This window comes from Daldinia caldariorum, assembly GCF_022478825.1.
Source record: "Daldinia caldariorum strain CBS 122874 unplaced genomic scaffold F4812scaffold_9, whole genome shotgun sequence".
Taxonomy (NCBI): Eukaryota; Fungi; Ascomycota; class Sordariomycetes; order Xylariales; family Hypoxylaceae; genus Daldinia; species Daldinia caldariorum.
Genome location: NW_025953045.1, coordinates 340,804 through 366,672, shown reverse-complemented (window position 1 = coordinate 366,672; position 25,869 = coordinate 340,804). Strand labels below are relative to the sequence as shown.

The 25,869-nt window shown below is 47.5% G+C and overlaps 7 protein-coding genes across 7 annotated transcripts; 4 read left to right on the top strand and 3 right to left on the bottom strand.

Moving 5' to 3' along the window:
- On the top strand, positions 1-3,722 carry F4812DRAFT_429429 (uncharacterized protein). The gene is made up of 5 exons (XM_047934277.1): positions 1-696; positions 789-883; positions 948-1,065; positions 1,124-1,222; positions 1,273-3,722. The coding sequence occupies exons 1-5, from the start codon at positions 505-507 to the stop codon at positions 3,175-3,177; spliced, it is 2,409 nt and encodes an 802-aa protein (XP_047789737.1). The 5' UTR covers positions 1-504; the 3' UTR covers positions 3,178-3,722.
- A 4,782-nt stretch (positions 3,723-8,504) lies between these two features.
- On the top strand, positions 8,505-10,394 carry F4812DRAFT_459528 (uncharacterized protein; the record flags this gene model as incomplete). Its single annotated transcript, XM_047937561.1, has 2 exons — positions 8,505-8,840; positions 8,970-10,394. 2 exons carry the CDS (start codon positions 8,505-8,507, stop codon positions 10,392-10,394), a joined length of 1,761 nt encoding a protein of 586 aa, XP_047789736.1.
- An 862-nt stretch (positions 10,395-11,256) lies between these two features.
- Positions 11,257-13,150, bottom strand: F4812DRAFT_395984 (Sec20-domain-containing protein). The gene is made up of 2 exons (XM_047932167.1): positions 12,692-13,150; positions 11,257-12,620 (listed from the first exon to the last, which is right to left on the bottom strand). The coding sequence occupies exons 1-2, from the start codon at positions 13,030-13,032 to the stop codon at positions 11,579-11,581; spliced, it is 1,383 nt and encodes a 460-aa protein (XP_047789735.1). The 5' UTR covers positions 13,033-13,150; the 3' UTR covers positions 11,257-11,578.
- A 172-nt stretch (positions 13,151-13,322) lies between these two features.
- Positions 13,323-14,031, top strand: F4812DRAFT_429417 (putative ribosomal protein YmL44, mitochondrial). Its single transcript, XM_047934276.1, has 2 exons — positions 13,323-13,594; positions 13,686-14,031. Exons 1-2 carry the CDS (start codon positions 13,414-13,416, stop codon positions 13,799-13,801), a joined length of 297 nt encoding a protein of 98 aa, XP_047789734.1. The 5' UTR covers positions 13,323-13,413; the 3' UTR covers positions 13,802-14,031.
- Positions 14,032-14,233: 202 nt separating this feature from the next.
- Positions 14,234-15,339, bottom strand: F4812DRAFT_459525 (inorganic pyrophosphatase; the record flags this gene model as incomplete). The annotated part of the gene is made up of 4 exons (XM_047937560.1): positions 14,234-14,459; positions 14,513-14,856; positions 14,947-15,066; positions 15,157-15,339. The coding sequence occupies 4 exons, from the start codon at positions 15,337-15,339 to the stop codon at positions 14,234-14,236; spliced, it is 873 nt and encodes a 290-aa protein (XP_047789733.1).
- A 2,886-nt stretch (positions 15,340-18,225) lies between these two features.
- Positions 18,226-20,537, top strand: F4812DRAFT_395765 (uncharacterized protein). Its single transcript, XM_047932166.1, has 6 exons — positions 18,226-19,056; positions 19,105-19,243; positions 19,309-19,646; positions 19,700-19,997; positions 20,053-20,247; positions 20,309-20,537. The coding sequence occupies exons 1-6, from the start codon at positions 18,454-18,456 to the stop codon at positions 20,440-20,442; spliced, it is 1,707 nt and encodes a 568-aa protein (XP_047789732.1). The 5' UTR covers positions 18,226-18,453; the 3' UTR covers positions 20,443-20,537.
- Positions 20,538-20,914: 377 nt separating this feature from the next.
- F4812DRAFT_459523 (Ppx/GppA phosphatase family-domain-containing protein) lies at positions 20,915-22,785 on the bottom strand (the record flags this gene model as incomplete). Its single annotated transcript, XM_047937559.1, has 3 exons — positions 20,915-21,104; positions 21,157-22,602; positions 22,679-22,785. 3 exons carry the CDS (start codon positions 22,783-22,785, stop codon positions 20,915-20,917), a joined length of 1,743 nt encoding a protein of 580 aa, XP_047789731.1.
- Between the last annotated feature and the right edge of the window lie 3,084 nt (positions 22,786-25,869).

Genomic DNA, 25,869 nt, shown 5'->3' with positions numbered 1-25,869 from the left:
CTGCATGTACTGCGCAGTTGCGTCGCGTGAAATGTCCAGAGAAATGGAGGTGCAAACTCCCAAAACCGCGCCTAGAAATTCATTCCCCCAAAATTACGTGCCTACCGCAGCTACAACTCGACCTCACCTCACGTCACCTTATGGATTACCGAATATAGTTTTCCGCTTTGCCAAAACCTCGACAACGACAACAATAATAAACGTACCTAACGGTATATTACCCAACTTATTTTAGGTGTTGAAAAATTAATCAAACTTTACTTTGCCCATCGCCATGAAATATCTCGTTTTGTCTGTGCCCATGTTTAACTTCCCTTAACCCTAATTCTATCTCTGCCCTTTCTTTCACTCGTCCCTCGACTACTACCCTAACCGACTACGTCGACCACACCGTCCTGCTCCCATTTGAATATATTCCGAACTCGCTTAAACATCCGGTAGACCCCCTTTGTATTTTTCAGCTGCATGAGTTTCGGTCGTGCATAGAACGGTATATTTGTCGTCATGGTTTCATCAAGGAAGCGCGCCTTGCGCGACACCGAACCGGAAGCCAACGCCCAAGAGCCTCCCCAGAAGCCTCACCAGGAGCCATCTTTACTTCATCGCATTAGAAATACTTGGCAATTTGCCAACTTGTTCCAATGGATTTACCTATTCGGCAAGGTCGTGAAGATAGACGATAATCTCGAGATAGATGTATGTACCCCTTGCCATTAATTTTAACTTATGGTTCTCGTCAAGCGGAATCTTGAGTACCGATCTGTAGCGCTAACATTCCGTTCTCATAGGATTTGGAAGCCGAGCTTTTAAAACCTCGTTCAACTGTTCTAGTCGACATTGGGCTTGCCCTACTCAAGTTTGTATCATCGCATCGTGGCTTGACGTATGTCTTATCGCAATGCGCGCTTCTCAAAAGTTATATTATTAATTATTAACATGTTTCCAAGGCCGGACCTCTTTGACGAATATACACGACGACAGTATATTGCCAAAGCCCCCGATCGAAATCCTTTCGGTACGGCGGACACACCCGCCAAATTTGACGACTTCGATGCTTTGACAAAGGTTCGTCAGCTGCGTGGCCGATAACGATACAATAATATGCTAAATATTTTCACTCCAGATTAAAGTATTGCAGCAGCTTACCCAATGGGTAATGTTGCATCCCGAAAGAATCCGGGAGAAGATGGATGAACAGAAGCCGAGTGATCAAACCGAATGGGTACGAATACCATTCTCGAGATTCAAAGAGAAGCGCTAACAGGACATCAGAGAATTGAGCCCTCGGGCTGGGATAGTGACGACCGCATCTATTATATACTAGACGATAACCGAATATACCGTATGACAGAAGCTCCACCAACCCCTACGCCCTGGAAACCCAAAAAGAATACCAAAAAAGCCAAAGCAGCAGCAAGAGCTGCCAAGCGACGCCGCACATCAAGGTCCGCAGCTCACGATGGCGGTGATGGCGATGATGGCTCTGCTTCCGACGCGGATCAGCCTGCTGAGCCGGAGGATGACGGCCTTGGGGGTGCGAAGTGGGAATGCATTGCAGCGAGTCTTGCAGAAGTGCAAGAATTCCTCAGTACCATTCGGAAGACCCGCGATGATAATGAAAAGGTTTTAAGGAACACTATTGAGAAACATCTTCTGCCTATCTTAGAGAAGCAAGAGGAATCCCGGAAACGGAAAGCTCTACAGAGGGAGAAAGAGCTTCTCAATCTCCAAAAGATGGCTCATGCCAAACGTTCGAGCCGACTTGCTAATAAAGCTGAGCAACAACGATTAGAGCAGCAGGCTAGAGAAGAGGAACAGAAACGGCGAGCAGAAGAGGTGGCTGCTCGAAAGGAGCAGCAGAAGCGTATGAAAATAGAGAAGGAACGCGATAACCGTATGATGTCAAGAGAGCAACGATTTCGAGAACGGGAGGCCCGGCGGCGACAACACGAAGAGGAACTAGCCCAGTTGTCTGAGGATAGCAGAAACCTAAGCACTGGGACTGGTCGGTTGTCTGAGAGGCGGCTGAAAGCGGAAATCGAGAAGAATAGGCAAGCCCTGCAGGAGCTTGAAGAGGAAGAGGATGACTGGATTTTCGACTGCATATGTGGTGTTTACGGCCAGGTTGATGATGGCACACACAGTATTGCCTGTGAAAGATGCAACGTCTGGCAGCACAGCAAGTGTGTTGGCATTAGTGAGGAAGAGGCCGATCGTGACGATTTTCATTTCATATGCAAGAGCTGTCGCCAAAAGAGTTCAACGCCTAAATCCGCCACAGTTATCAAACTGAAGGCTAATCAACCCGATGCTTCATCTCCAGCTCCTACTGCAAGGTCGGAGGGGTCGCCTACCCCAGACCGTGCTCGACTCACCCAACGCCCTGGCATTGCAGTTGAAATACCAGCAAGGCTTAACAACGCACAGCTCGCCGCCACCCAGCCAGTGATTCCCATAAAGCAGGCAGGCCAGCCCAACGTCCCACCTCCATCTTCACCGTTCACCAACGGCGACGGGCTTCATCCGTTCTCTTCGCCACACCCAAATTTATCACCACCGGAGCAATCGCCCAATAAGGCAAGAGCCTATTCAACCATGTTTAATGCGTCATCGCCAATCTCCGGGAGTCGTTCTGGGGATATTAGAGTGCCGCAGAAAGGTGTATTTCGCGTATCATCCAAAGCTAATGGCATATCTCCCTCCGCACAGTCGAGCAACCTCTCACCTCATGTGGATGCGTCCGCACATCCATTAGCCTCCAAATCTGACTCGCCTTCAAAGCAGCCTTTTGATGCCGCAGGCAGCAGCTATCCAGTTCTTTCTCCTCCATCCGCATCGTTTTCTGCCTTAACACACCCTTCAAGCAGTGATATCAACACCCAGCAAGCAGTACTCTCTACTCCACAGCTTAAGAAGTTTGACCACGCGGGAGCACGGCTTGACGTAACGCCTAGCCTACCACCAACCCAGAATGGGATCTCGCCCCTAAAACGGTCGCCGCCTCCACATCAACAATCGGGCAATGGGCTAACGTCGACCCCAGCACATTCGATTCTCCCTCCGGTGACAGCCCTGTCTCCTTCGCCTTCACAACAAATACTAACACCGCCCGTCAAATCTTCGGATCCCATGCGGCCGGCATCACAAACGCCAAGTGGCATTATTAGGGACGAATAACCAGAAATGTCTCAAGACGATGGCTTAGTTGCCCAGCCGACCAGACCTTGACAGGTTATCGAGAATAGACTATTAACAACTTATTATGTAGTCTGGGGAGTAGTCATATCTTCGGTGCACTTTCTTCGGCAGCACAGGCTTGATTACCTCCTGGTTGAGATAGGATGAGGGTCTCATGCATCTATCCAATCCTAGCATTGATATTGGGCTATTTTCTTTGGCATGTCGGTGCAAAGGCAAATGAGCTCAGATGCTCCTATAATGTCAACCTCTCTTACCTACGGGACGGGGAACGGAATGCGTCCACAAACCTGTTGGGAGCATGTAGGAATAGAAGTTTCCGGTGGTTTTAGATGATGGATGCATTTTTATGGCGTATAAGACAGGCAAACCTGAAATGTAAACTATAAGGGAAACGTTACAATACTAGTTTTTGCATGCATTGACGATGCACAACAGACACTGACAGGGTTTTTTTTTAAAAAAAAAATGAGGCGCAATATTTAGGAGACCACATCATCCAATGATTCAAAGATGTTCACCTGCCTAGATGGCCTTACCTTGCGTATACCTAATGCCTACTATATTAGGTACATACATGTAAGTACCTGACATTAGGTACACGTTGTGTGTTGTATATGTGAGAGGGGCCTAATTTTAAGAGCAATCGTGCATCGTGCATCTTGCATCGTGCATTTGCGCATCGTCAGATCGTATATCGTACATTGTGCATAAAACCCTTAGGATGGATGTCCGGTACCTGCTTATATGGAGTAACGTACTTTCCCATAATCAGGCACGTCTTCAGATAGGTACCTCCACCTCCTACATGGGTCGCAACGCCTTACCGCTTGATCGCACATCAAAAAATTCTTGCCCTATTTTCTTATTGGTGGGTTCTCTCCAAATCTTCACCTCAATATGGCAATATGTAAATGTATCAAACCGCAAATTCATCAGTTTTCATCTCAATTTATTTGACCTAATATTAGCAGTATTGGCATCCTGCTACAACACATATCTACCTAGGTACGTAAAATAGACATATCACTTACAGTCGGGGTACATCAATCTGCATCCATTTCGTCTTCCATCTAACTTCTCACTTATCATCTCCACTATATTTTCTCTCATCTTAGTGTCTAACCCAAAGCTCTCCCAATGGTGGGCAACCACACCGACTCCACGTTTTTCTCTTCGGCAGGCTGCAGATAGATGCACAGCAGTTCGCAGCCCGGGCGCGCCTAGGCGTCTTACGAGACAGGACATCTTTTCCGGGCTCCAGGATGAGCCAGCTAGTCTTGCATCTGTCGCGGGCTAAGGGGAAACCCCAACCTAATCAAACCCAGACTTTCTAGTAACTATTATTGGGCAATGTGCCATGCCGTTCGAAGTTGAGCTGTCACACAGGTCCCGAATATTCGCACGAACTGTTGGCCAAAGCGCTAAGACAGGATAGGAGCAGAATGGTGTACCGGTATGCAGAAACGCAATTAGCAATACTGAAGCGAGATGGGTAGTGCGTGCTTACTGGTATGCTTTTACATGATATCAGTAAAGCAGGCAGGCGAACGGACGACGCAACACGAAAGAGTCACACGTGCTTGACATGAATATATTTGGTATCAAGCTGAAGGTAATGATTTCGAAGGTATGAATGTAAGAGGGGGCAGCTCGACTAGGTTCTTTCTAACAGTTTCATTGTTATAGCTCTACAAGTTCCAAGCTATTGGCAAGACAGTGCATAGCAAGGGAGGAAAAAGAGAGATCCAGGAAGAGCTAACTGCGTGATGGCCTCAAAGACGGACTCCGAGTCCAAAAAGACGAAAGAAAAGAAGAGAACACAAGCCGGTCTTTCAAGCGAATAATTAGTATATATGCATCGGTGCATGCGCGATGCTGCATATCTACATCCATCTTCTATGATGTTCATTCATTATTCGCAGACTGGTCTTCTAATGAAGACGATAGTACTATCTCTTGACATCTTCCTATTTGCTTTCCTTTAATACCATCGGAATTATCAACTTTACTCAAAACAACTTACCTTCCTATCTATAAGGCATGATGAATGTACGTCAGTTTTTAGTTGTTGGGTTTTCCCCTTTTCAGCACTACCAGGGTCGAGGTTCAAACAGTCTGCAAAGCTAGTGCAAACACCCGTCGCACGGTACAGGGATGCGGCTGCAAACAAATGCCCAGGCACGATCCGCCAGTCAGCCATATGTGTTCATCACTCATCACTCGTCGTTAGGAAGGGCCACACTAGCGGCCGATGAGTACTACATCTAACATCTATATTGCAGGATAAACGGCACTACTGCTCAGCCAGTAGGTCCCTCGCGCTTGGGTCCACCCCCAGAATAAAGGGGTTGACCTATAGAGCTATGAAGACACTACATACATTACATACATATTACATACACTACATGTTAGGTACTTTGGAGACATTCTCTTCGCTACTGGACTCTCTATAATGCAGTTACTTGCACCTGTTCAATGGTGAACAGCAACGCGTCATGACCGTCTTGGCTAGACGCTTATTCGCCGCGAGAAAGGGGGTACGGCGAGGAGGGGAAGAAAGAATCCAGTACTAGTTTATCTGCATTTGGCTAATTTATCCAGAGAAATGTCAAAGGAATGTTGGAGTATGTGCGCCACTGGAGATTTTAGCTGTGAGAAGCACGTTTTCGGGGCTTATACAGGAACCAACATTCCAGTCCCTCACATCGGCAAGGAGTAGCCATGATAGTACCTAGTAACTGCGAACATCTGGAAAACCTTGGCAAGGTAGCAAGGTACCGCCAAAAGCAACTGATGGGTGATATTCCGCTCAGTCGTACCGAAGATGTGGCAAAAGGCTAGGTTGCTCGGGGATCAAGTTTATTCAACTCCCCGATCCCTTATGCAGGATATCTCATGCAATCTTGCATGTAGTCTTCTACCCCAGGATCTGCGGCTACAGGTATCATGTAAGTACAGTACGGTTTTTTTTTTTTTTTTGGTTTTGGTTTTTTCAAATGTCTTACCTTAGTGAGAAATAGTTGAGCGGCAGTCCATCGCTATCGGCGTTAACAGATGCAGAATTTGTGAAATCAAGAAAGGGAGGGAAAGAAATGGGTATAGGCGACATTCGACCTACCATATGAAGCATAGAGCTAACAAGACCAGCTATTTTCCCTCCCGCTCTCTATCAGCCCGGAATGTCCGGTACCCAGCAGATGCACAGTTCCTAGATTCTCTCTCTTTTGCCCCCGAATACGGCTAGAGATAGCTCCATAAGTGACCTAGAATAATTTTCCTGTTCAGCGCACGTTGTACAATGCCTCGCATTTTTCCCTGTTGCGTTCCGAAAGCGGTAATGCACTACCTTGCGGCCGCATTCTACTTTCCGAAGAAAGCCGCCATACAAATAACTATAGCCCCAGGAATACTGTTTTGAAAGAGAAATTTAGAAAGGCGTTTCTTTTTGTTGTTTCTTGTTAGCCATCGCTGCTTTTCGTCGTTCGTGTTGGGTCAACAAAGGTCATCCCTAGCAGTAGTTTTCCATCTAGTCCTTTTACTTACCCATCTATTCATGAAACATCCAGTCGTGCTATACAACTTGGCTGGGTCGATAGGGATAGGAGAAGGCGGTCATACAGCCTACCGACAATAATTAGTTCCTTTACACACTCGATTTTCAAATCAATCTCCAGGCACCCTGTCGATATATCTGGCTCAAGGAACCTGGATCCAGTCTTAGAGGACGGTCACATCGATAGCCAGCCTTACAGAAGCACTAGTCCCGGCTACCAGTCCGTGCTACTTGTTTGGCACGTGGGTATCTAAAGTTCCTTTAGCGAAGGGACGGGAACAAAGAAAGAAAGGAAACTTGTGTAGGCGACTGCCGGGGACGCTGCATCAACCAGTAACTCGTTCTGCCTACCTACTCTCCCGTACCCACTAAGAAAGGTGTGTGAATTCATCAATCTATCCCATATTTCCACCCCTCCGGGTGAGAAGCCTTACACATATCTCTCTATCCCAAGACTCTGGTTCACCTTTACCCATCAGTCTTCCAGGTCTATTAACGAAACAGAGTGAAGAAGTACGCACACACGACCGGTAACGAGAGTAAAGACGGAGTGTCGTCCCTGCGCTGCTAGAGCAAGGATACCACAGACAGCTCAACATATTATCAGGCAGATATTATGCGATAAGTATGTGCTTCTAAGTTTCTACACTTCGTCTTTCTCCTTTCCTGCTCACATGACTGAATGCGGCTGCATGCCCCCTTCCTTTACAGTGTCATGATTAGAGACAAACCCGGTTTCTGATAGATCTATGCCTGCTGCAACAGTCTACGCTAGTACCAAGCCGTGTAGTCCATGTCTTCTTAACACAATACACTGCTTCTGTAGTTGCAGAAAGATACAACTTGGTAGTCCATGCGTGGTGAAGCAGGAAGTCATCGCAGGCTACTGGAACTAAAGACTTACTTATTTACAGGCTGAGAAAGTCCAGATGAAAGCTCCCCCACCTCTGTAGTTGGAACAGCCTCAAAAGTGGTACATCCAACCAGTTTCCCGATATATCTTCGACATTCTTCCAAGATACCTGGACCAATACGATACTGATTACTACTTTGAGACCTTCTTTCTTTTGCCTCCTTACTGCATGTGTCTTTCTCGACCTTCCTCACGCTATTTCATCTCAATCCCGACTTTACCACGCCTATCGCACTCTGGGTCAAGGAGTTCCAGCCAGCTTCCAAGTAGCTACGGACCAAACATTAGAGACAAATCCGAATAGACGAATTAGTGATAATTTACATTACACCAGAGCCGGTAGGAACTATTGAATAAGCACAGAGAGACTGCATACCGTCCCTTTTTTGTGCGTAGGCTCATCTTATCGGACCTCCCCCTTTCCAATTGATTATCAGAAAAGAATCATTTCCATAACCTTTAGTCCCATATCTGAGCTGACGGAGTTAAGGGCATTAGTAGGTATGCATAAGATCCCATTACTTACTAGCCTTTTTATCTAATTCCTACAGGAGTCTTCCTCGTTGCCGGTTATTCTCTAAGAAACACGATTGGCAACTAGTTGCTAAGGAGCCGTCCTACAGTCATATTCACACGTGGGAGTGCGTCGCTTCTTTCCTGATTACCAGGTGGTAATTGTCGGCTCCCTGACGACGATTTCCCTTTAACACCCAATATCTGCAGCTTTATGTGCATCCCCAATAATTATTGCGAATCATCCCTACCTACGTCCAAGGCCGAATCTAAATACATTACCCTCCTTGCAAGATAGTAGATTGGTCGGGAAATAACTTTGATATGGAGAAAGCTAGTCCATCATCGCCAGTGCCATCCAACACTAACAACGACCCTTCTTCTGCAACTGCCGACGACGTCCTCCAAAGTCAGTTCCAGCAACTTATCCAGCATAATGCGACAGCACCGTCTGTGGAGGTACACAACCAGATAAGCTCGAAACCCCCTTCACGATACTCAAGTCCAGTACCGCCGGTACAACAGCCGCCGCCACCACAGCAGCAGATGGTTATGCCTATACACGACCACCCTCCTACATATAATAGCGGCTATCAGCAACAGAATTACCAGATGGAACCAAGCCCGTATCCCCAGTTGCCCGATACAGGCTCATCACTGGTACGTTATTATTAGAAATAAAGAACATTGACCAGTTTCAATAGATGAACAATCAACTTGATTTCGTTTTGTTCTTTATTGTTCAATGTTCTTGAGCGATCAATCTTTACTGATGCTTTCTTATAAAAGACCCCTCACAATGCCTATAGCACTCCAGCAACCTCACCGCCAACTCCTTTACAAACAGATAGTATGAGAACTAGAAGCGGCCGATCTATTAACCGTACACGCGAAGGGACTCCGATGATGAGTTCTCGAGGTCTTAAGAGACAATCTCCAATGGCAGGAGAAGGACTGAGCGCAGGCGCCAAGAAGAAGAAGAAGACCAGGGGGCAAGCGGATGAGCCAGCAGTAGTGCTAGATGCACCTTTAAGCGTATTAGTAAAAGATATTACGACAGTGCAGGACACTAATATCGAGGAATACGTGAACAGAGGCGTGGACGTACGGCAAAGAGAGGTGAGGGAGTCGAAAGATGGCAAGGTGAAGCGTCCGATGAACGCTTTCATGTTATATCGAAAGTCTTATCAAAATCGAGCCAAAGAATGGAGAAAGCACGACAATCATCAGGTCATTTCACGAATCTGCGGTGTAAGCTGGGCAATGGAACCAAGGCCCCTCAAAGAGCAATTCGATACCTACTCCAAGATTGAGCGAGCAAATCACGGCCTCGCTTTCCCCGACTACAAATTTGCGCCGGCAAAAGCTAAGAACCGGAAGACCGGTAGTAGGAGCACCCCTGCCGTCGAGTCGGAGGATGAAGGTTCTGACCTCGAAGGTTATCACTGGGATACCGCCCCACCGTCGAGAAGTTCGTCGAGACCGATTTACGATGCGGATGGTGAGTATCGGCCTCCAGGGATGAGAGCGGCGTATCCAACATACGCGTCACCAGTCATGCATCATACACGCCTGCCGCATCCGACACACCCATCTTCGTTTCATCACTCCAACCCGGGCAAGCCTCGCCCAGTGGAGTACGGAGTCGGGCTTGGGCCGAACCAGTACTATCAACAAACGAGTGACTATATGCGCCCGACTTACCCACACCATATCCCGCAATACGGCAGCCAGATGGCTCCTTTCGTCGAAAACGTCTACATGAACAAGGCGAACTCACCGGCGGGATCCTATCATAGCTCACCTGTTGACCACTACGGCAATATGATTGGATCTGCGTACCCACCTCCACCTCATCCGTACCAACGCATCAACGAGCATCCCATTGACCCGTCACTCATGGGTCAACAGGGTAGCGACCACTTTGACCCGCTAAGCATACTTGGACTCGGGGGTCAAGGCGAGGGACTCCAACATCACTACCAACTTGACCAGGGAGGTATAGGCGGACATCATGCTAGCGACGAGCAGCAGCATCATCATCAGCAGTTCGAGCAGGCATTCCATCACCCTTCCCACACCGTGCCCGAGGAACGACCATCGTGGCACGATGATACGCCGAATCTGGCAGAAGGCGAGTGGGAGACCTTAGCCGCGGGCACCGATTTCGACATCGACGGCATTTTAGGCACGACGGACAGCCCTGGGGGTTAACCTTGGACAATTGCCATGAAAGGGACAGGCAGAACCCATAAGGAGAGGTGAGACGAAAACACAAGAAAAAGAAATAAAATAAAATAAAATAAAGAATGGGAAAGGGGCGGAGGCTAAAGTTTTCCACATTCGGAGTTGGGAGTAGACACGCAGTTTTAATGTATTTAATTTGACTCTGTTTCTTTTCTCTTGCATGTCTTCCACCGGCGCCACCGCGCTACGGTTTTGTTTTGTATGTTTTCTCTACACACTTGTGTGTAGTGTGCGCATTGCGTGTATGTATCTGTGCGCGTGTCGGGTTGCCCGCTTTCAAAGTAGTCATTCCGCGGCGTCGTCGTCATCGTTTTCCATGGACATAGACCTTCGTTAGTTGGTTGGTTGGGCGGCTGGCTGGAAGTGATAGTGGTAGCAGTGGGTACTGGTGGCGGCGATGATGGTGATGATGATGATACCCTCTTCGCCTACGGCTTGGCTAAGAATGCCAGGGAAATCAACAAGTCAAGTCAAGTGAAATTACGTCAGACAGACGGAGCCGCATCATTTATTCTCAAGCAGGGACATCGTGTATGTGGTAGTGTATGTTTATTTGGGAGTCTGGAGAATGAGAGAGGGAGGGAGAATTTAGGGGTTAAATAGAATGCAATAATGAAAACCCTCCGCAAATAATGGAGCTTAAGCAAGCTGTAATCACTTGATGCCTCAGAGTCAGAAGTATGGAATAGAAAGGAGATCATCTGATCCGATCTGATCTCATGTCCTTTTTGTCCTTTTAGCTACTTATGTATATGGGAGGGACACTACGTGGCTTCTCTCTCTATTTATTATCTGACTTGATTCTCAACCCCTTCCTCCCTCCCCCCCTCCTTTTTTTTGGGTCATTGTTTCTCGTTACAATCCCGCCCAAGTCGTTTAAAACCAAGGACAAACCGGGGCCGGGCGTGACCCCTCCAACCCCCCGGTCCGGGATGACAAAGGAAATGCGTCTAGGCTCAACACTTTATAGGAGAGTTTCCCTGCCCTGAAAGGGACTTGACGGGAAAGTCGCGGATTAATACCTGTCGAAACAGACGGAATGATATATATGTGTGCACCAGGGCGGGCGATAAAGAATCGTTGCAAGTGGCGGGTTATACCATGTTGTTGTTGGTTTTTCATTTCTTTTTGTTTTCCTAAACCTACAAATCTTACAGCTCATCCTTGGGTCTTTCATCGCTTCTATCGAGCGGTGCGCTTGCGCTAGTGCCTTTTTCTATATCTACTTCCATCATGCGCTTCTTTGGATTAGGGGGTTCCTCGTCGTTGCGCTCCCTTAATACGGTTTCCTCCTTCTGCTCCTGCTCCTGCTCCTGCTCCTGCTCCTGCTCCTGCTCCTGCTCCTGCTCCTGCTCCTGTCCCTGCTCCTTCTCCTGTTTCTCCTCCCCTTCCTCCACATTTTTGTCTGTCTGGGTGTCATCCTCCGTTCCGTTACTGATGATCCTATCAACTTCTCCCATCACAGCTTCCGAGCTCTCACGTGACACCTCTGATTGATAACTGACTTGCGCCGTTGGGATCCCTTCGTTATTCATGTGTACCTGCGTCGACCTGGACTGTGTAGCTGCTGATGACGGGTCGAGGTCCGGACTTGATACTTGTGCACCGTGCCAGCTGACGGCATTAGACACGCCCGCCGCGCTCTTGAAGATGAGCTTCAGGGGAAGCCAGACGAGCCACCAGGCCGGACCCCAAAGCAGACGTCTGAATATCAACCACCCAATGGTAACCACCAACATGTAAAAGGCCGACTGCAGATACCAAGTGTCGGTCTTCTGGCTCTTGAGCAGCGTGCCGAGGAGCGCCCTCGAATTGGACAGCATGGTGTCGAGGCTCGAGTAGTTCTCCGACAGCTGCGACAGCGCGGCCGTCGACTCCTTGAGGGCGTTGTGCGCGAAGTCGCTCTTGGACAGCTCGGCGGCCATGAGGTCGTGCGTCCGGCGCATGGACTCCGTCACGTCGCTGCTCGCGCTGAGCATCTGCTCCTCCTTGGTCATCTCGGCGCGAGCGCGCGGTTTCCTTCGGTTGGATGGTGCTAGTGGTGGTAGGGTATCGGCCTCGGCAGGTAAGGGAGACGAGGCGCCGGACGGGGTGCTGGAAAAGGAGGCGTAGAGAAGCTCGCGCTCTTGGCGCTGGGCTAGTTGTAGGTTGCGCTTCGCCGAGATCTGGGCTCTCCTAAAGGCCCTTCGACAGCTGTGAAGGGGGTTAGATTAAATTTAATATCTTTGTAACTTTAATTGATGCATAAAACCCTTCCTACGTACTTCTGCAGTTCCTCCTCTAAACGAGTCGCGCCATCCTTCAACCTGTCCTTGTCATGTTGTAATCCACCCCCTGACTTCCCCGGGCGGATATCTATTATTTCCTCGTGCAATAACTCAAGTTCCTCCTCCTGTTCGCGTAGTATCTGGTTGATTTCGGAGCTGAGTTCGGAGCTGACGTTGTTGTTGTCGTCGTCGCTCGCGCCGAGGGGCACGGAGCCGGGCTGGAACTTAAAGTTGGCCAGGCGGTCGATCAGGACCTTGAGCTGGTTAGTCGCATCTTGCAGGAGCGCAAGCCGGTCTTGTAAATCGGAGAATCGCTTCTCTAGAGCTTCGGGAGACATGTTGTGATTTGTCTTTGTTATTGTTCATAAGGGGTTGAAGTTGTTGAAATTTTTGAGACCTGCAGGTTCAAAAAAGATTCAAGTACCGTACTTATTACTTTAGGTACTTATACTTGTTAACAGTGACGTTGCAGGTTCCGTTGAATTGGAAGCTTTTATGTTATGTACATTGTACATTGTGCATTGTGTAGCTTTGGTGTGGCTAGTGCAAGTGCCATAGCATCAGCCACACCTCACCTCTGAATTGCTGGCTCTCCAGAAAATCTTCGGAAGCTTTTATCCTTGCTTTTGTTTGAAACGTCGATTTGTTACATGGTAAGCATTCGGACGGACAAGCCAAATAATATCCAAGTATAAAAATATATACAGATAGCCACCACAATGATCACAAGATTCATCACCGAGGTGAACACCAAGTTCAACCCTTTCTCCATGCGCTCGCGGGCCACCAGATTATTCCTCAGCGCCCTCCCTCCCAACGCGCGCCAGAACGGCATGCAGATAAATACCACTCTCTTGCCGCGGGACTCCACCGCACCGGCTCTCTTACAAGTCAAATTCAGTACGTATAGTCTTATAGTCTTATAGTCTTGACAGCAGCATTGTGAGCTCGTTATCCAGGTTTGCGTGCTAACTAATCACCTTGTTTAAAGAGGATGGGAAAGAGATGACCTTGGACGGCGAGCATTTGGGGATCAAGGGTATTGTCGAGGAAGTGGATAGACATTCACGAGCCTTACAGAAGCAGGCAGACTTGACAGATGGTTGATGCATCAAATTTATTCATACCTACCTAAGGAACTTATCCCTCGACTTATAAATACCTACCTGGTACCTAACATGAACCTACCTAACCTAACCTAAAGCATTGGCCGGCGTTTTGCTCCGATTATTGGCACAGGCACTTCAAGTCCTAATTAGTGGTTGTATGAACATATCACCAAAATCCCAAGGGGATATAACATCACGTTTATCACCCATCGAATGTCGAACAGGTCAGGGTGGCGGACGGGAAAAATAGATTGGGTCGAATTGATACCCGTTTTACGAGTAACTATTTATTCATCCTAAGCCAACGCATGCTGTCGGAGCATGTCACACAGATATGCCACCAAATAAAGCTCTTTTCTTTTATCTTTTTTAAGACTTAAGGCCTACTAACGCGCCAAACTTTTCTCTACCGGACCCAAGAATATCCAGCTTACGCGGCAGCACCGCTGATGAAGAACCACTTGTCGATCGAGCTGTCGATCTTCTCAGGGGGGACGTTCTCGTTGGGCGGTAGGGGGGGCAGCTGCTCGGGGCTAACACGGCTCGGCGAGTGAGAGACGGTCAGGTTGGTCGTAGAGATACCACCGGGCTGAGTCTTGCCAGTAATCAATCGTTCCCAAGCCTCGGCGCATTCGCGGATGACATCCATGGCGTAGCTATATACTATGTTAGCAGTGACTATGGTATGAAAAATAGGGGTAACACTTACGCCTTGTTCTTGCATTCACCGGTGAAGGCGAACTGGTTCTCGGGCTTTCCATCGGGAATCTTGTAGATACGGAACCACTCGTTGGTGGCACGGAGAAGGCCAGGGAGATGTCGCTCGACGTCCTCAACGTCGTTCAGCTTGGAGGCCAAGGGGTCGTTCACGTCGACAACGATGACCTTCCAGTCGGTCTCTTCCTCGTCGAGCAGAGCCATGACGCCAAGGACCTTGACCTGCTTAACCTGACCGGTGTAGCCAACCAGCTCGCCGATCTCGCAGACGTCGAGTGGGTCATTGTCACCCTTAGCCTTAGTCTCGGGGTGAATCGAGTTGGGGTCTTCCCAAGTCTATATAAACAAGATACGCACCGCGTTAGTAAGTAACTGTGTCAAAGCAAACGCGCGTAAGATACACGGGAGTACCGTGGAATGTATTACCTGAGGGAAAGCACCGTAGTTCCAGAGATATCCTTTGTGAGGGAAGCAGTTTCGGACGTATCGTAGCTTGCCCTTCTTGATATCCTGCTTGATCGGGTTCAGGAGCTCGTCCTTGGAGATCTAATAGAGGTAAAAGATGCTAGTTAGCAAAACAAGCTAGATAAAACACGCCAGAGCTAACACCCTCCCTCTAACAGGGTGCATGCATACCTCAAGTTTGGCATTGGTCCATCGGGGGATCTCAACGACCATGTTCAAGACGGTCTGCTCCGGGTTGGCAAAGAGGGGAATATCATGGAAGGGGGATACGGGGACGCCATCCTTCTCGATGTAAACTCGGTGCTCCAAGGTGTTGGGAGCAGCGACCTTGCGGACGCCATAAGACGAGGCCATTGTAGAAGTAGATGCTGGATTATCCGAGTTCTGGTCGACGGTAGATGAAGAAGAGCCCTTCAGGTGTTGGGCAAGTTGGGTAGTACGACGAGACGCAATGTTGGAGGTTGGGTCTTGGGAAGTTGAAGAAATAGGAGAAGATTGTTGTTGATGTGGATTTAGTTGGCGAAAGTTAGAATTAAATTTGGTTAGGGGTAAGTGGTCAGAGGTGGTAGAAGAAGAAAAAGGAGGGGGAGGGGTCGAAGAAGAAGACGTGTTGCTGCAGTGGGCCGCCAGCTTGGTCGAAGGGATGACGTGATTGGTCTGATAATTTCGTTGTATTACTAGCCCTCCAGGTAGTGGCCGTTTGTGCAGCTTGTGCAGTGTGTGCAATGTGTGCGGTATGGGTGGATAAGGATAAGGATAAGTGAGCAATCTTTTTTCAAGCGAAAAAAAATGCTGCCTAGCTCTTGGTAATAACATACGGGATAATAATGAAAGAAAGAAAAAAGGGTTCAAATATAAAGAAGGAATGAGGCTAGATAAGTTTACAAGATGGCCGACTACAATTGTCAACAAACAACAAGAACTCGAACCGAAAGTTGGTCGTTTTTTCTTTTAACCGCTTCTTTACCGTGGTTGCTTTAAGTGCAGGTACCTAATTGTATCTTGCACTGGAAGACGGAAACACTAATACATGTATGTAGACTTGCTGTGCGAGCCACAAAATCTGTCGGGTCAAACGTGGCTCGGGAACCGGGTTTTTATTGCCCTTGTGCGGAGCGTCTTACTAGCCACAACTTCTCCTACATTTATGTAGGTACTCTAACTGTTACCTATTATTTACTCTTATACCTTGTATCAATCATTTCTTCTTCCTCTTGTTAAACTAACTCAACCCGTAGGTTAGCAAAGTTTACTAGGTTAGACCTCAAAGTCTTAATCGAATCACATTACAAACCCCATACCAGGTACCTAACCTAGCCTAGGTGCTTAACTGATTTGATATCTGACTTGTCAATAAACCATTCGCTTTCAAAGCTCGCGTTTGCTGATGTTTGTTCCCTTGGTACACCTTTGACACGTAAATCTTGGTTAAGTTGTCATAACAGCAAGAATGCCAACCTCTTCTTGGCACGTAATCTCGTGTTACCAGCAACATTAGGTAGTAGAAGCTCCCCGAATAAGCTCGGCCTTCGGATGGCCATGTCCTGTTTACTAGTAGAAGTAGCGAGGCTCTCAAAGCCGGATGAAGCCCGGGATCTATCCTGACAAGTCCATTTCCTACCATCGGATAATTGCAGGATTGAGCAACAATAAGCGCATAGCCTGGGTCTCTAGGCCTCTCTGTACTTGAAGTTGGGTGGTCTCTGATCCTCTCGTCCTTAGAGTACATCGGACTACTTCTATAATTGATTTTCAGTGAGGTTTAGCTCAGATATGGCAGAAACACTTACCTCAGGTAAGATCGGGGGGCAATTTATATCCATGCAGGATTTCCGTGGTACAGGGTGCATCAGAAAACCCGTGGAATGGATGCGTTTCCGGTAGCTATTCCAGGTCTTCTGCGCCAAAACAAGACCACCTTCAACGTAGCTCAAGCATAGAAAAATGCACTCCAAAGAGCTGGCCATCGCATAGGATAGTGGCCTCTGAAAAATAACCAGCCCTCCCAAGCAAACAGCGAACAAGCAGGAAAACGTAGCTCTGAAGACGATGCCTTCAGGTAATGAGAATTGGATACTTAGCTAGTTGCTCATACCATCCGTCCAAGATGGTGCGCATCGGTCGCCGTAGACTTTCACTTACCACTTCCTTACTCACGATATCTAGCTTTCAGAGCTCGTCGGCGCCGACTAGACTAGTACTCACAGTTCTACAGGGCTAGTCCGCTTCCCAGTCCCATTTCCACTCGGAAATGTCTGCACATCTGGGGAGGAAGACGGGGAGGAAGACGAGGAGGATGGGGAAACGGTCGAGAAATCGACAGGACGGAAAGCCGGACCCTCAGACCTTATATACCAGACCTCTGACCGGTCCACTCCATCGATCCATCGAACGTGCATGTGGGGGGCCCTCCCTCGGAAGTTGGAAGTCGATGTGATTATGCAACCATTTGCTTAGGTTCGGTGAGAGACTGGAGTCTGGAAATCTGGATGGGAAGGATCATGGATCATGGATCAGGGGTAAGCCGGATGCTGGTACGGAAAACGGTCTGGCAATACACTACCTATTTAATACCCGCTACTACGTCAAGTACATGCATACCATTATGGACCTACAGAGTATTGTACCTCTTAAGCCCTCTAATAGATACACACCTAGTTAGGTATGCTTGGTACGTGTGACAGAATACTCCAAAAGTAACAAGTAGGAAGTAGGTAGGTATGCGAATTGTGCAGAACGACTGGGTTACCTAGCAAGGCCTGCACGGTCCCCGATTTGACCCTAGTAAATTTCCGTACTTGTTTATGACTTTGTCGAAAGAAGCTATGCTGGGATTTTTGGTGTCTGTTTTTTTCTTCTTCATAGTTTATTATTTGCGTCTTTTTAGTCTAAGACGCATACAATTATCTCTAGTCAGACTATATCAACCCCCATATTTATTTTGGAGTTGCAATTTCTCAACTCTACAGAACTTGGAGGTAATTGGCTGGCCCCCAATAATAAACGTCTAAATTGGTGCTTCAGCCCAGAAGAAATTCCGTCATGGGCTGCATGCTGTCACATGATTTCAGGACCCAGCGCCTTGGGTGCGACACAATCTTCCGCAAGCCGTAAGACTTCCAGTTCGGTACAGACCGGGGTATCTATAGGTCAATGGGGTGGTCCTGTGGTGGCCCGGCCCTGGGGTGTAGCCAATGAGAGTTGACGGCCATAATGCGCACTCTCAGAGGTACTCGCAGATGCGGACTTGGGGTCGTCAAGGCCTCGACATGAGACGATGTCTTAGCAGCAATTCATGACAGTTCATCACTCGTGCCCCTTTGGTCCTCAACATCACTTATCGTCGTTTTCCCCCACTTCAGGTACCGAAGCGACCCGCTGGCGTGTGCTGATTTGTCTCGTGCACGGTCTGACAAAGAGACGTACCTACATATACAGGCGACTTACACGAGCCACGCAACTGCCAACATGAGCAACAGTGACCTATCCCAGATCACCTCGGAGATCCCTGACTTTATTGGCGGGCTCCCCAGGAGGAAACAACCCAAGGTCCCTGCCCCACCGGATGAATTCGACCAGTACTTTGATTATAAACGTTTCTATGAAGGATCCCCAGCCGCCGATGCCGACTCGCGGAGCCGCTCTGACGCCTCTTCCATCCCGGGGCTAACATCCGGTCCCTCGGAGGAAGACGGTGCATCTTCCCCTAGGTCCACCGAGGACTCTTTCCACTTCAAGGAAGCCGTTGAGCAGATTAAACAACATGATGATCGCTTCACTGTGCCGGCTCGTGAGATCAGACCCAACGGTGTGGAACCCTACCCATGGCACATGGATATCGACGGCACGCTAGGTACGAGTGGGGCCGAAATCCAGGGACTCAGCGGTAGCAGCAGCCCGCATTCCCCGGCCTCATCCAACGGAACTGCACCGTCGTCATACCACAGCTCTTCTTCGAATGAATTGCCACTTAGCCGTGGCAAGCGACATCGCCCCCTAGACAACCCAGATAAGGTTGCCCAGATGCGCAAAATTGGCGCCTGTTTCCGGTGTAAGACACGAAAGGTCCCAGTGAGTAGCCACAGTCGTATCTCGGCTCCCTTCCTAATCAACTAGAAGTGTGACCAGCAGATTCCTTGTTCGCGTTGCAAAAATGACGCCTCCAAGTACTGCAACGATGACGACGGCGAACTGGCCGAACACATGTGTTTCCGCCGTCTTTCTGCTAGCAGTGACCTCGTCTTTAATGTAATCTGGAGTATGTCAATCTCATTGTCATTGCCGTTCAAGCCTGGTTTGGAATAAAAAAGCTGACCGTAGCAGAAGCGAAAGCAAACCCCCATGCCGCGTCGCAAAGGGGTACCACTTTGCGCTGGAACGTATACTTCGAGCCGTGCCTTACAACTCAACAACCCTTAGCAATCTCAGTCTCACGCGACGAGAGCGAACATAATAACGTTCAGACATGGCAGAGGTGGCAATCCAACCCAGGACAGGCAATTCCCCAATACGTCTTGAACCCCCATGGAGCACCTGAAGATGTGGTGCTTACTAAATGGGCTTCTTGGCAGATGCTCACAGGCGAGGGCTCTGACTTCCAATCATCTCTAGACATTCTAGTTAGCAGATATGCCCAGGCTGAGAACTCGTTCCTCCCATATGTTAGTCCGACATCACTGAATCTCGCGTCGTATGCCTACTAACGTGTCCTCAGTATCTTCTCGTTCGCAAAGTCTACGACATGAGATGCATGTATAAAATATGGCGGCAAAAGAAATTTTTCTGCCAGAAATATCCAGGATCCGACCTGGAGGAGCTCCCGAAGCAGATATGTCAAGACTTGAAGCGGATTGTAGTTTTCAGGTTGAAGACACTTGAATCCGATATCTTGGCACAGTTCTGGAAGACTTTGGACGCGGCCTTGAAACCACACGAGCGATTACCGCTATGGGCCTGCATGATGGAATTCATTCTGATGTATCGGGACATATATGCACTCAACCAATCAGAAGGTAATGAGGCCACACCAATTTTGAACATATGAACCCGGCTTACATTGTTCAATAGACATTTGCGGGGATTCGTCACAGATCCAAAAGATTACCACGAGCGTCTTCAGCAACTTAGTCGTGATGTGCGAAATCTGTTTCGGCAAAAAGAAACCAGAACCAATGACTGAGGACGGAAACGTGATGCTGAGCACAGCAAAGAGGCAATTAAATGCTGATTTCAGAAGAGTGGAAATCCGCAGAGACGAATTCTGTATGTTGCCACGAGGGTCCTCGGAAATTGAAGTGCTTAATGGGCTGACCATTTACTTTAGACCAGACCCTCCAAGACTGTACTACTTATCCACACTCTTCCGCACTGGAACGTCTGTTCTGTGTCCTGTTAATAGGCGCACAAAGAGGTGGCACAAGAGCTGGAGGCCGAGCGCCTAAGCGAGCCAGGCGATAGATGTGACATAGTTGCACAAGGTATCTAGGTAATTCCGTTTCTTGTTATGTCTTTTTAAACCTGGTTGGGATCGGTTTGTAAACAGAGTTTTCGGTATGAGTTCATTTTTTGGGCCTGTTGGGTGATCGATGGTTTAGCGAAGGAGTTTAGCGACAGGCTGATACCCATCTACCGCATTTGAGCTTGCATTATGCCTCGTGATGAGAGTGGGGGGGATATTTCAAAAAGGCATATTACTTGTTCGACGACACTCGCTGCCGGTATCAGCGTCGCGGGAGCTATGACCTTCCCTAGTAAAATCTGCGAGGGTTGTCGTTTTGCTTGTGTTTATATAGGTGTCCATATTTTCACCATGTCTCAAAGGTGGTGTACGACACTCTTAGACAGCTATAGCAATAGCTTTAGTTAGAGCAAGTACACTTATTGTGCCCAAAGCATCGGTATCATAATTTCAGACAAAATAGCCAAGAGTTCAAGCTCCTCTCTGAATCGTGAGCTCGACTTTCATTTTGGTCGCGTCTACCGTGTCTGCCGTCTTCCCAACACTCTTGAAAATGCTAACCAGCTCTTCCGTATCTAGAGCTTGGCAAGTAGCGGGAGATAACGAAACTGTTAGCTGAACTATGGTTTTCTTCTTTGTCGTTTTCATCGTTGAGTTAAATCTAAACACTTATTAATATGCGAATAAGTCGGCGTTACATGGAAGTTACTCACTTGACGACCTTTATGAGTTTATCCGCAGAATCTGGGCTTACCGGGCAAAGCATAGCAAGCAGTCTGGCAATTGCGCCGAGATACTCCGCCCAGAAGTTAGCCTCGGGATTCGATTGGTTGACAAGTCTTTGAAGGTTGACTTGTAGCATTTTGTGAAAGGGACCGAGGCTAGCTCCCCATCTGTAACAAAGAGTTAGACCCAAGACAGCTCTTGCTAAATGACTGAGACCAGGCGCACTGGGGTCGCGGTTTACAGCCTGGTGCAACTCAAATGCGGCATTGGCATCGTTTGATTCTCCAATGCGAGCCCAAATACTGCTGGCGAAGAGCGGACCAAGTCCTAAAGTGAATATTGTCGGGATATGAGAGGAATCGAGATTGTCCGGTAATGACGATTGCAGAGTATGAATGACCGATTCTAAATTCGTGCTATTACCTTGATGGAGAAGTGGCAAGGGGTTCTCCTCTCTCACGGGCTTAGTGAGCTTCATAAACAAAGCACCCTCTCGATTACCGCCACTGCAAAATGTTACCGTATGGATTCGAGGAACGGCAGCAACGAGTGCCTCCACAACCGTGGCGATTGCCGGGAACTGCTGACGCCGCCGTTTTGACATGCCGTGGATTTTGGCCTCATATTCAGCATTAACCTTGCGCATATGTTCAGTCTGGCTAAAGAATGAGCCCTTGACAGTATATGCTCCAACCGTGGGGATCGGATACGGCTGAATGGGGTCTATATGCATCAAAAGGCTACCATAGCCCCTAAATCCACCGCCACAAAGGAAGACGTCGACACCACTACTACCTTGGTTGATCTGCGTCTCCCTTAACGGCGGGAACTGCTGTTGGAGCTGGGCGAAGGCATCTCGCATGCCCGCTTGCAGACTATTCACCGCAGCGACTTGGGCCTCTCCCTCATCGCTCTCCAGGACCTTCATCAGCTTGGCAGCTCCAAAGGGCAGACTCTTTCCCGTTTTCGCAGCTACAATTTCGTAGTCATCGAGAGAAGAGTTTAAGTAAGTCATCTGCACCGAACCGCCCCCTAAATCAAGAAACAGCCCATCCACTGTGTCAAAGCCGCTTCTCGCACCCATAGAGCCGAACAGAGTTTCGACTTCTGGCGCTAGCACGTAAACACTAAGTCCTGAACTCTCTAAAACAGCGTCCAGCATCTCAGCTGCATTTTCAGCCTTCCGCATAGCTTCTGTAGCGAATACAGAAATATGTTCCATCGGTACCCGGTAGTCATTAGCGATAGACTTGAACCGAGCTAGTGTCATGGACACCTGTGCGATAACATCTGAAGAAAATGTCAAAGGACCGCTTGAAGCCGACTTATGAAGGGCATCAAATAAAGAGATAGCAGCGCGCTCGCGATATATACATCTGAGAAAACGACTTTGCGGGGGCGATAAATCTGAGATGGAGAACCGAATACCATTGCTACCACAAAGTTATTAAGAAGTAAAATGGAAGGAAATAGTAATCTCATGGTAGACAAGGTGATGATATGACAAACCTTCCCATGTCGACTAGGGCGTAGAGGTGGTTGGAGAGGTTGGGGTCCCATGGTGGCATCGTAGATGCAAAGTTCTCAAGTGTGATGATATCAGTAGTTGACGACATATTGAATGTAACTGCATGAGATGAGATCTGAGGAGAGTCGATAATGGTGGTGGTGGTGTTAGTCAGTCATGAAATAGATACCCGATGTGAAGCAAACTGAGGTTCCACCTTGCTTTTTTTAGTCGACATCATTCAGAGCACCCGGAGTAACCCACCTTTTTTTACTAGTTGTCAGACAGATCGGCACCGTTCATGGCACGTGGGATATGAATGCTTACCTAACCTAACCTAACATAATGTAATCCGTATCAGGTACCTTAGGTAGGTACCTATTGTGAAAGGTCTTTTGGCCCAAACCTTCGTACCGAATGAAAAGACTAGGTACCTAAGAGTGGGGTAGGGTACCAAGCACCTGCACTCCAGCGTTGGTTAATACGATACCTCTTACCTGATACGAATGAGCATACATCCAATATCTGTACATAATTCTCCGTAGATCGCAGGTACCTTATACAGTTGCTCTTAAATTAGACATTTCGTATATCAGCGCACTGTGTCTTACAACGTTTCGAAGGTCTTTTCCCTTGTGAATTACACCTTGTAACATGATGATGCTTTCATGCTAGGTATAACTATATCAATTAATACTGGTTTAGAAGAGCCATGAGAAACTTCTTTATCCTCCTGGCTGGCGGCATAAGGTCGCTTTCCCGTGACCTCAAGTTTCTTAACTCTTATATCTAGCAAGCAGTCTTATGCCAAGTCGATGAGGATAAAAGTTAAAATCTTTAAGTTGGCTTACAACCTTAGTATTTCTATAGTTCAATTCAAATCGAACATACGGCCACTAGACCAAGAGGCGTTACGCCGTGCCACATCAGCCTATCAATAGCACACTCCCTTCCAGAACTACCTTGGAGGCTTGCGAAAGTGCACACGGTAAGACCTAAAAACTATCGGCTAACTACCTAACCTAGGTAGCCATTTAACAAGTTCACCTTATAGAGATGTTACTTTTTATCTCTGAATAGATAACTAGGATTCCGTGCGTTAAAAATTCTGCTTGCTTTATTTTATCACATCTAAATACAAGGACATAGTAAGAAGTTATAAGGTAAGGCGTTCAAAAGCCCATCGAATGTTTCCTATGGAATATTCCGTACTGGCAAGCAGGTTACGCGTAAATTCGCGTTAGTTTCGCGTTGTGTTCTCCCGAATGGGACGTTCCGATTCGCCAGTCAAGTGGTCCGATAGTAAATGGAGTTGAAAGTGGCTATACTTCTAAAGGTCTCCACGAGAAGAGAACGACATAATGATCAATCATATATAGCGAAATCGTGAGTATGATTTTTTTTTTTAAAAAAAAAAAAAAACATTCTAGGATATGTGTATAGCATTGCTTTGATTAGATGCACCTCTGGAGATGGAAGAGCATTTCAATATCACAATCATCGCTTATACTAAACAGGATATTAGGATCGTTACAGGTAGGTATAAACCTTTTTTTTTGCGTAGCTTCTGTATTCGTATAATTTACCGGACAAGATTCGGTAATACATCCATTCTCCGTGCACATCGTTTTACTTTGGCGTTGTTAATTCACCTTCGTATTAGACGCTTAGTTAACAGAAAAGATTCCCGGTGATATAACTTTAGGTAGGAGGTAGTTTAGGTACTTTTCAAACCGAGAAGTTTACCTTATTATACAGGTCTCTCTCGATATTTGCCTCAAGACATTGAACGGTCGCGTCACGTCACATTCCGTCACATTTTGTGTGTTGTCTCACTTCGAAGGTCGGGTCTCGCCCGTACCACAGATTTTCTACTACCTAATGTACATACTAGGAGGTATGTAACCCTATCCCAACATGTCCTCCCATTTATTATATTCCCAGGGTTAGCCAGGTACCAATACAGAAAAGCCTAGGTAGAACAAATCAGTGATCAACTGCTTGCTATGCGCCCTGACTAGACTCCACTCATATTGATACCCATTCTACTACGTGTTTGCATCTCATGTACTTCGAGTCGACTAATAAGTCAAGAGTCGACGAATTGGCTAGTGACAACCAAACACAAAACCGACGGGAGACACCCGGGGATGCGCTAGGTGCCACTAAACCTGCCTAACACGATCTCACAATCACAGCTTTGGACACTCGAAAGCCTAAGCAATATGATATGTGTTGTTCGCAGTCGCATGTATGTAAGAAGCTCCAGCGCGAGATGCTGCATATTTTCCAACGAACGAAACCAGCCAAGTCAAGCGAATAAAAGAGCAGAGAATGTGAATTCGCGCGTTGCATGAAGCATTCTTGTCCACTAGATTTCGCGCTTTTATCCAAACGCGTACAGTGAGCATATGGCCAATTCGCACGCGCACGTTTCTCTGGACCTAACTGGAACCCCAACTCCCCATCCCCCTTCATATAAGCGGCTAGAGCCTAGAGGGGGTCTTTGCTCAGCGTCTGTGCCCTCTGCCTATCATCGGTATCCTCTTATCCTCCCACTTGGCGATCACTGCATATGCACTCCTGTCGTGTCCCTCCGCTGGCCAAAGCTACTGTCCGGAGTGCATGAGCAGCAGCGCCAGTCGTCGCAAATCGCAAGCAGAAGTGCGTCAAAACAAGTAAGTTACTGCGTATGGGAAATATACATGGTATAGGGTAAGTAGCAGTTTTTGGGTTTTCGGCCACATATCCCAAGTACCACTTTTACTCTTCTCCAGGTTCAGCATCTGCAACCTTTTTTTTTTCTTCTCATTCTCCACTGATTTTTTACAACCTTGTTAAAATATCCGCGACCTGTTTTACAGTACAATCGTACCAATATGTAGGTATCCCCCCGTGTAAATTATTTTCTTTCTCTTTACCTCTTTGTCTTCGTTTTCATTTTTATTATCTATAGCCGGCTAATAATAGTATAGTATATATAGTTTAATCGTACTTAGTATAAATTTCGTTAAAGCTACGTAGTTAATGCACACGACCTTGTCAGGAAAATAAGGCCCAAAACCACATTAGAAAAAAAACCCCGCCAAAAAAAAACCTAATCTTTCAAGTTTGTGAATCGGTTTAGAGCAAGGAAACCCCAACTGACCGCTTGAAGTTTCCACTTCGTTGAAGTAGTGTTGAAAGTAGTGGG

Bases quoted from the DNA above. Each gene is read 5' to 3' on its own strand.
- F4812DRAFT_429429 (XM_047934277.1), top strand. From the start codon at position 505: ATGGTTTCATCAAGGAAGCGCGCCTTGCGCGACACCGAACCGGAAGCC. The intron at 1,066-1,123 runs GTTCGTCAGCTG...TTTTCACTCCAG, and splicing joins ACTTCGATGCTTTGACAAAG to ATTAAAGTATTGCAGCAGCT. The intron at 1,223-1,272 runs GTACGAATACCA...ACAGGACATCAG, and splicing joins CGAGTGATCAAACCGAATGG to AGAATTGAGCCCTCGGGCTG.
- F4812DRAFT_395984 (XM_047932167.1), bottom strand. From the start codon at position 13,032: ATGTCTCCCGAAGCTCTAGAGAAGCGATTCTCCGATTTACAAGACCGG. The intron at 12,621-12,691 runs GTACGTAGGAAG...CCCCCTTCACAG, and splicing joins TTAGAGGAGGAACTGCAGAA to CTGTCGAAGGGCCTTTAGGA.
- F4812DRAFT_429417 (XM_047934276.1), top strand. From the start codon at position 13,414: ATGATCACAAGATTCATCACCGAGGTGAACACCAAGTTCAACCCTTTC. The intron at 13,595-13,685 runs GTACGTATAGTC...CCTTGTTTAAAG, and splicing joins TCTCTTACAAGTCAAATTCA to AGGATGGGAAAGAGATGACC.
- F4812DRAFT_395765 (XM_047932166.1), top strand. From the start codon at position 18,454: ATGAGCAACAGTGACCTATCCCAGATCACCTCGGAGATCCCTGACTTT. The intron at 19,057-19,104 runs GTGAGTAGCCAC...ATCAACTAGAAG, and splicing joins GTAAGACACGAAAGGTCCCA to TGTGACCAGCAGATTCCTTG. The intron at 20,248-20,308 runs GTATGTTGCCAC...CATTTACTTTAG, and splicing joins AATCCGCAGAGACGAATTCT to ACCAGACCCTCCAAGACTGT.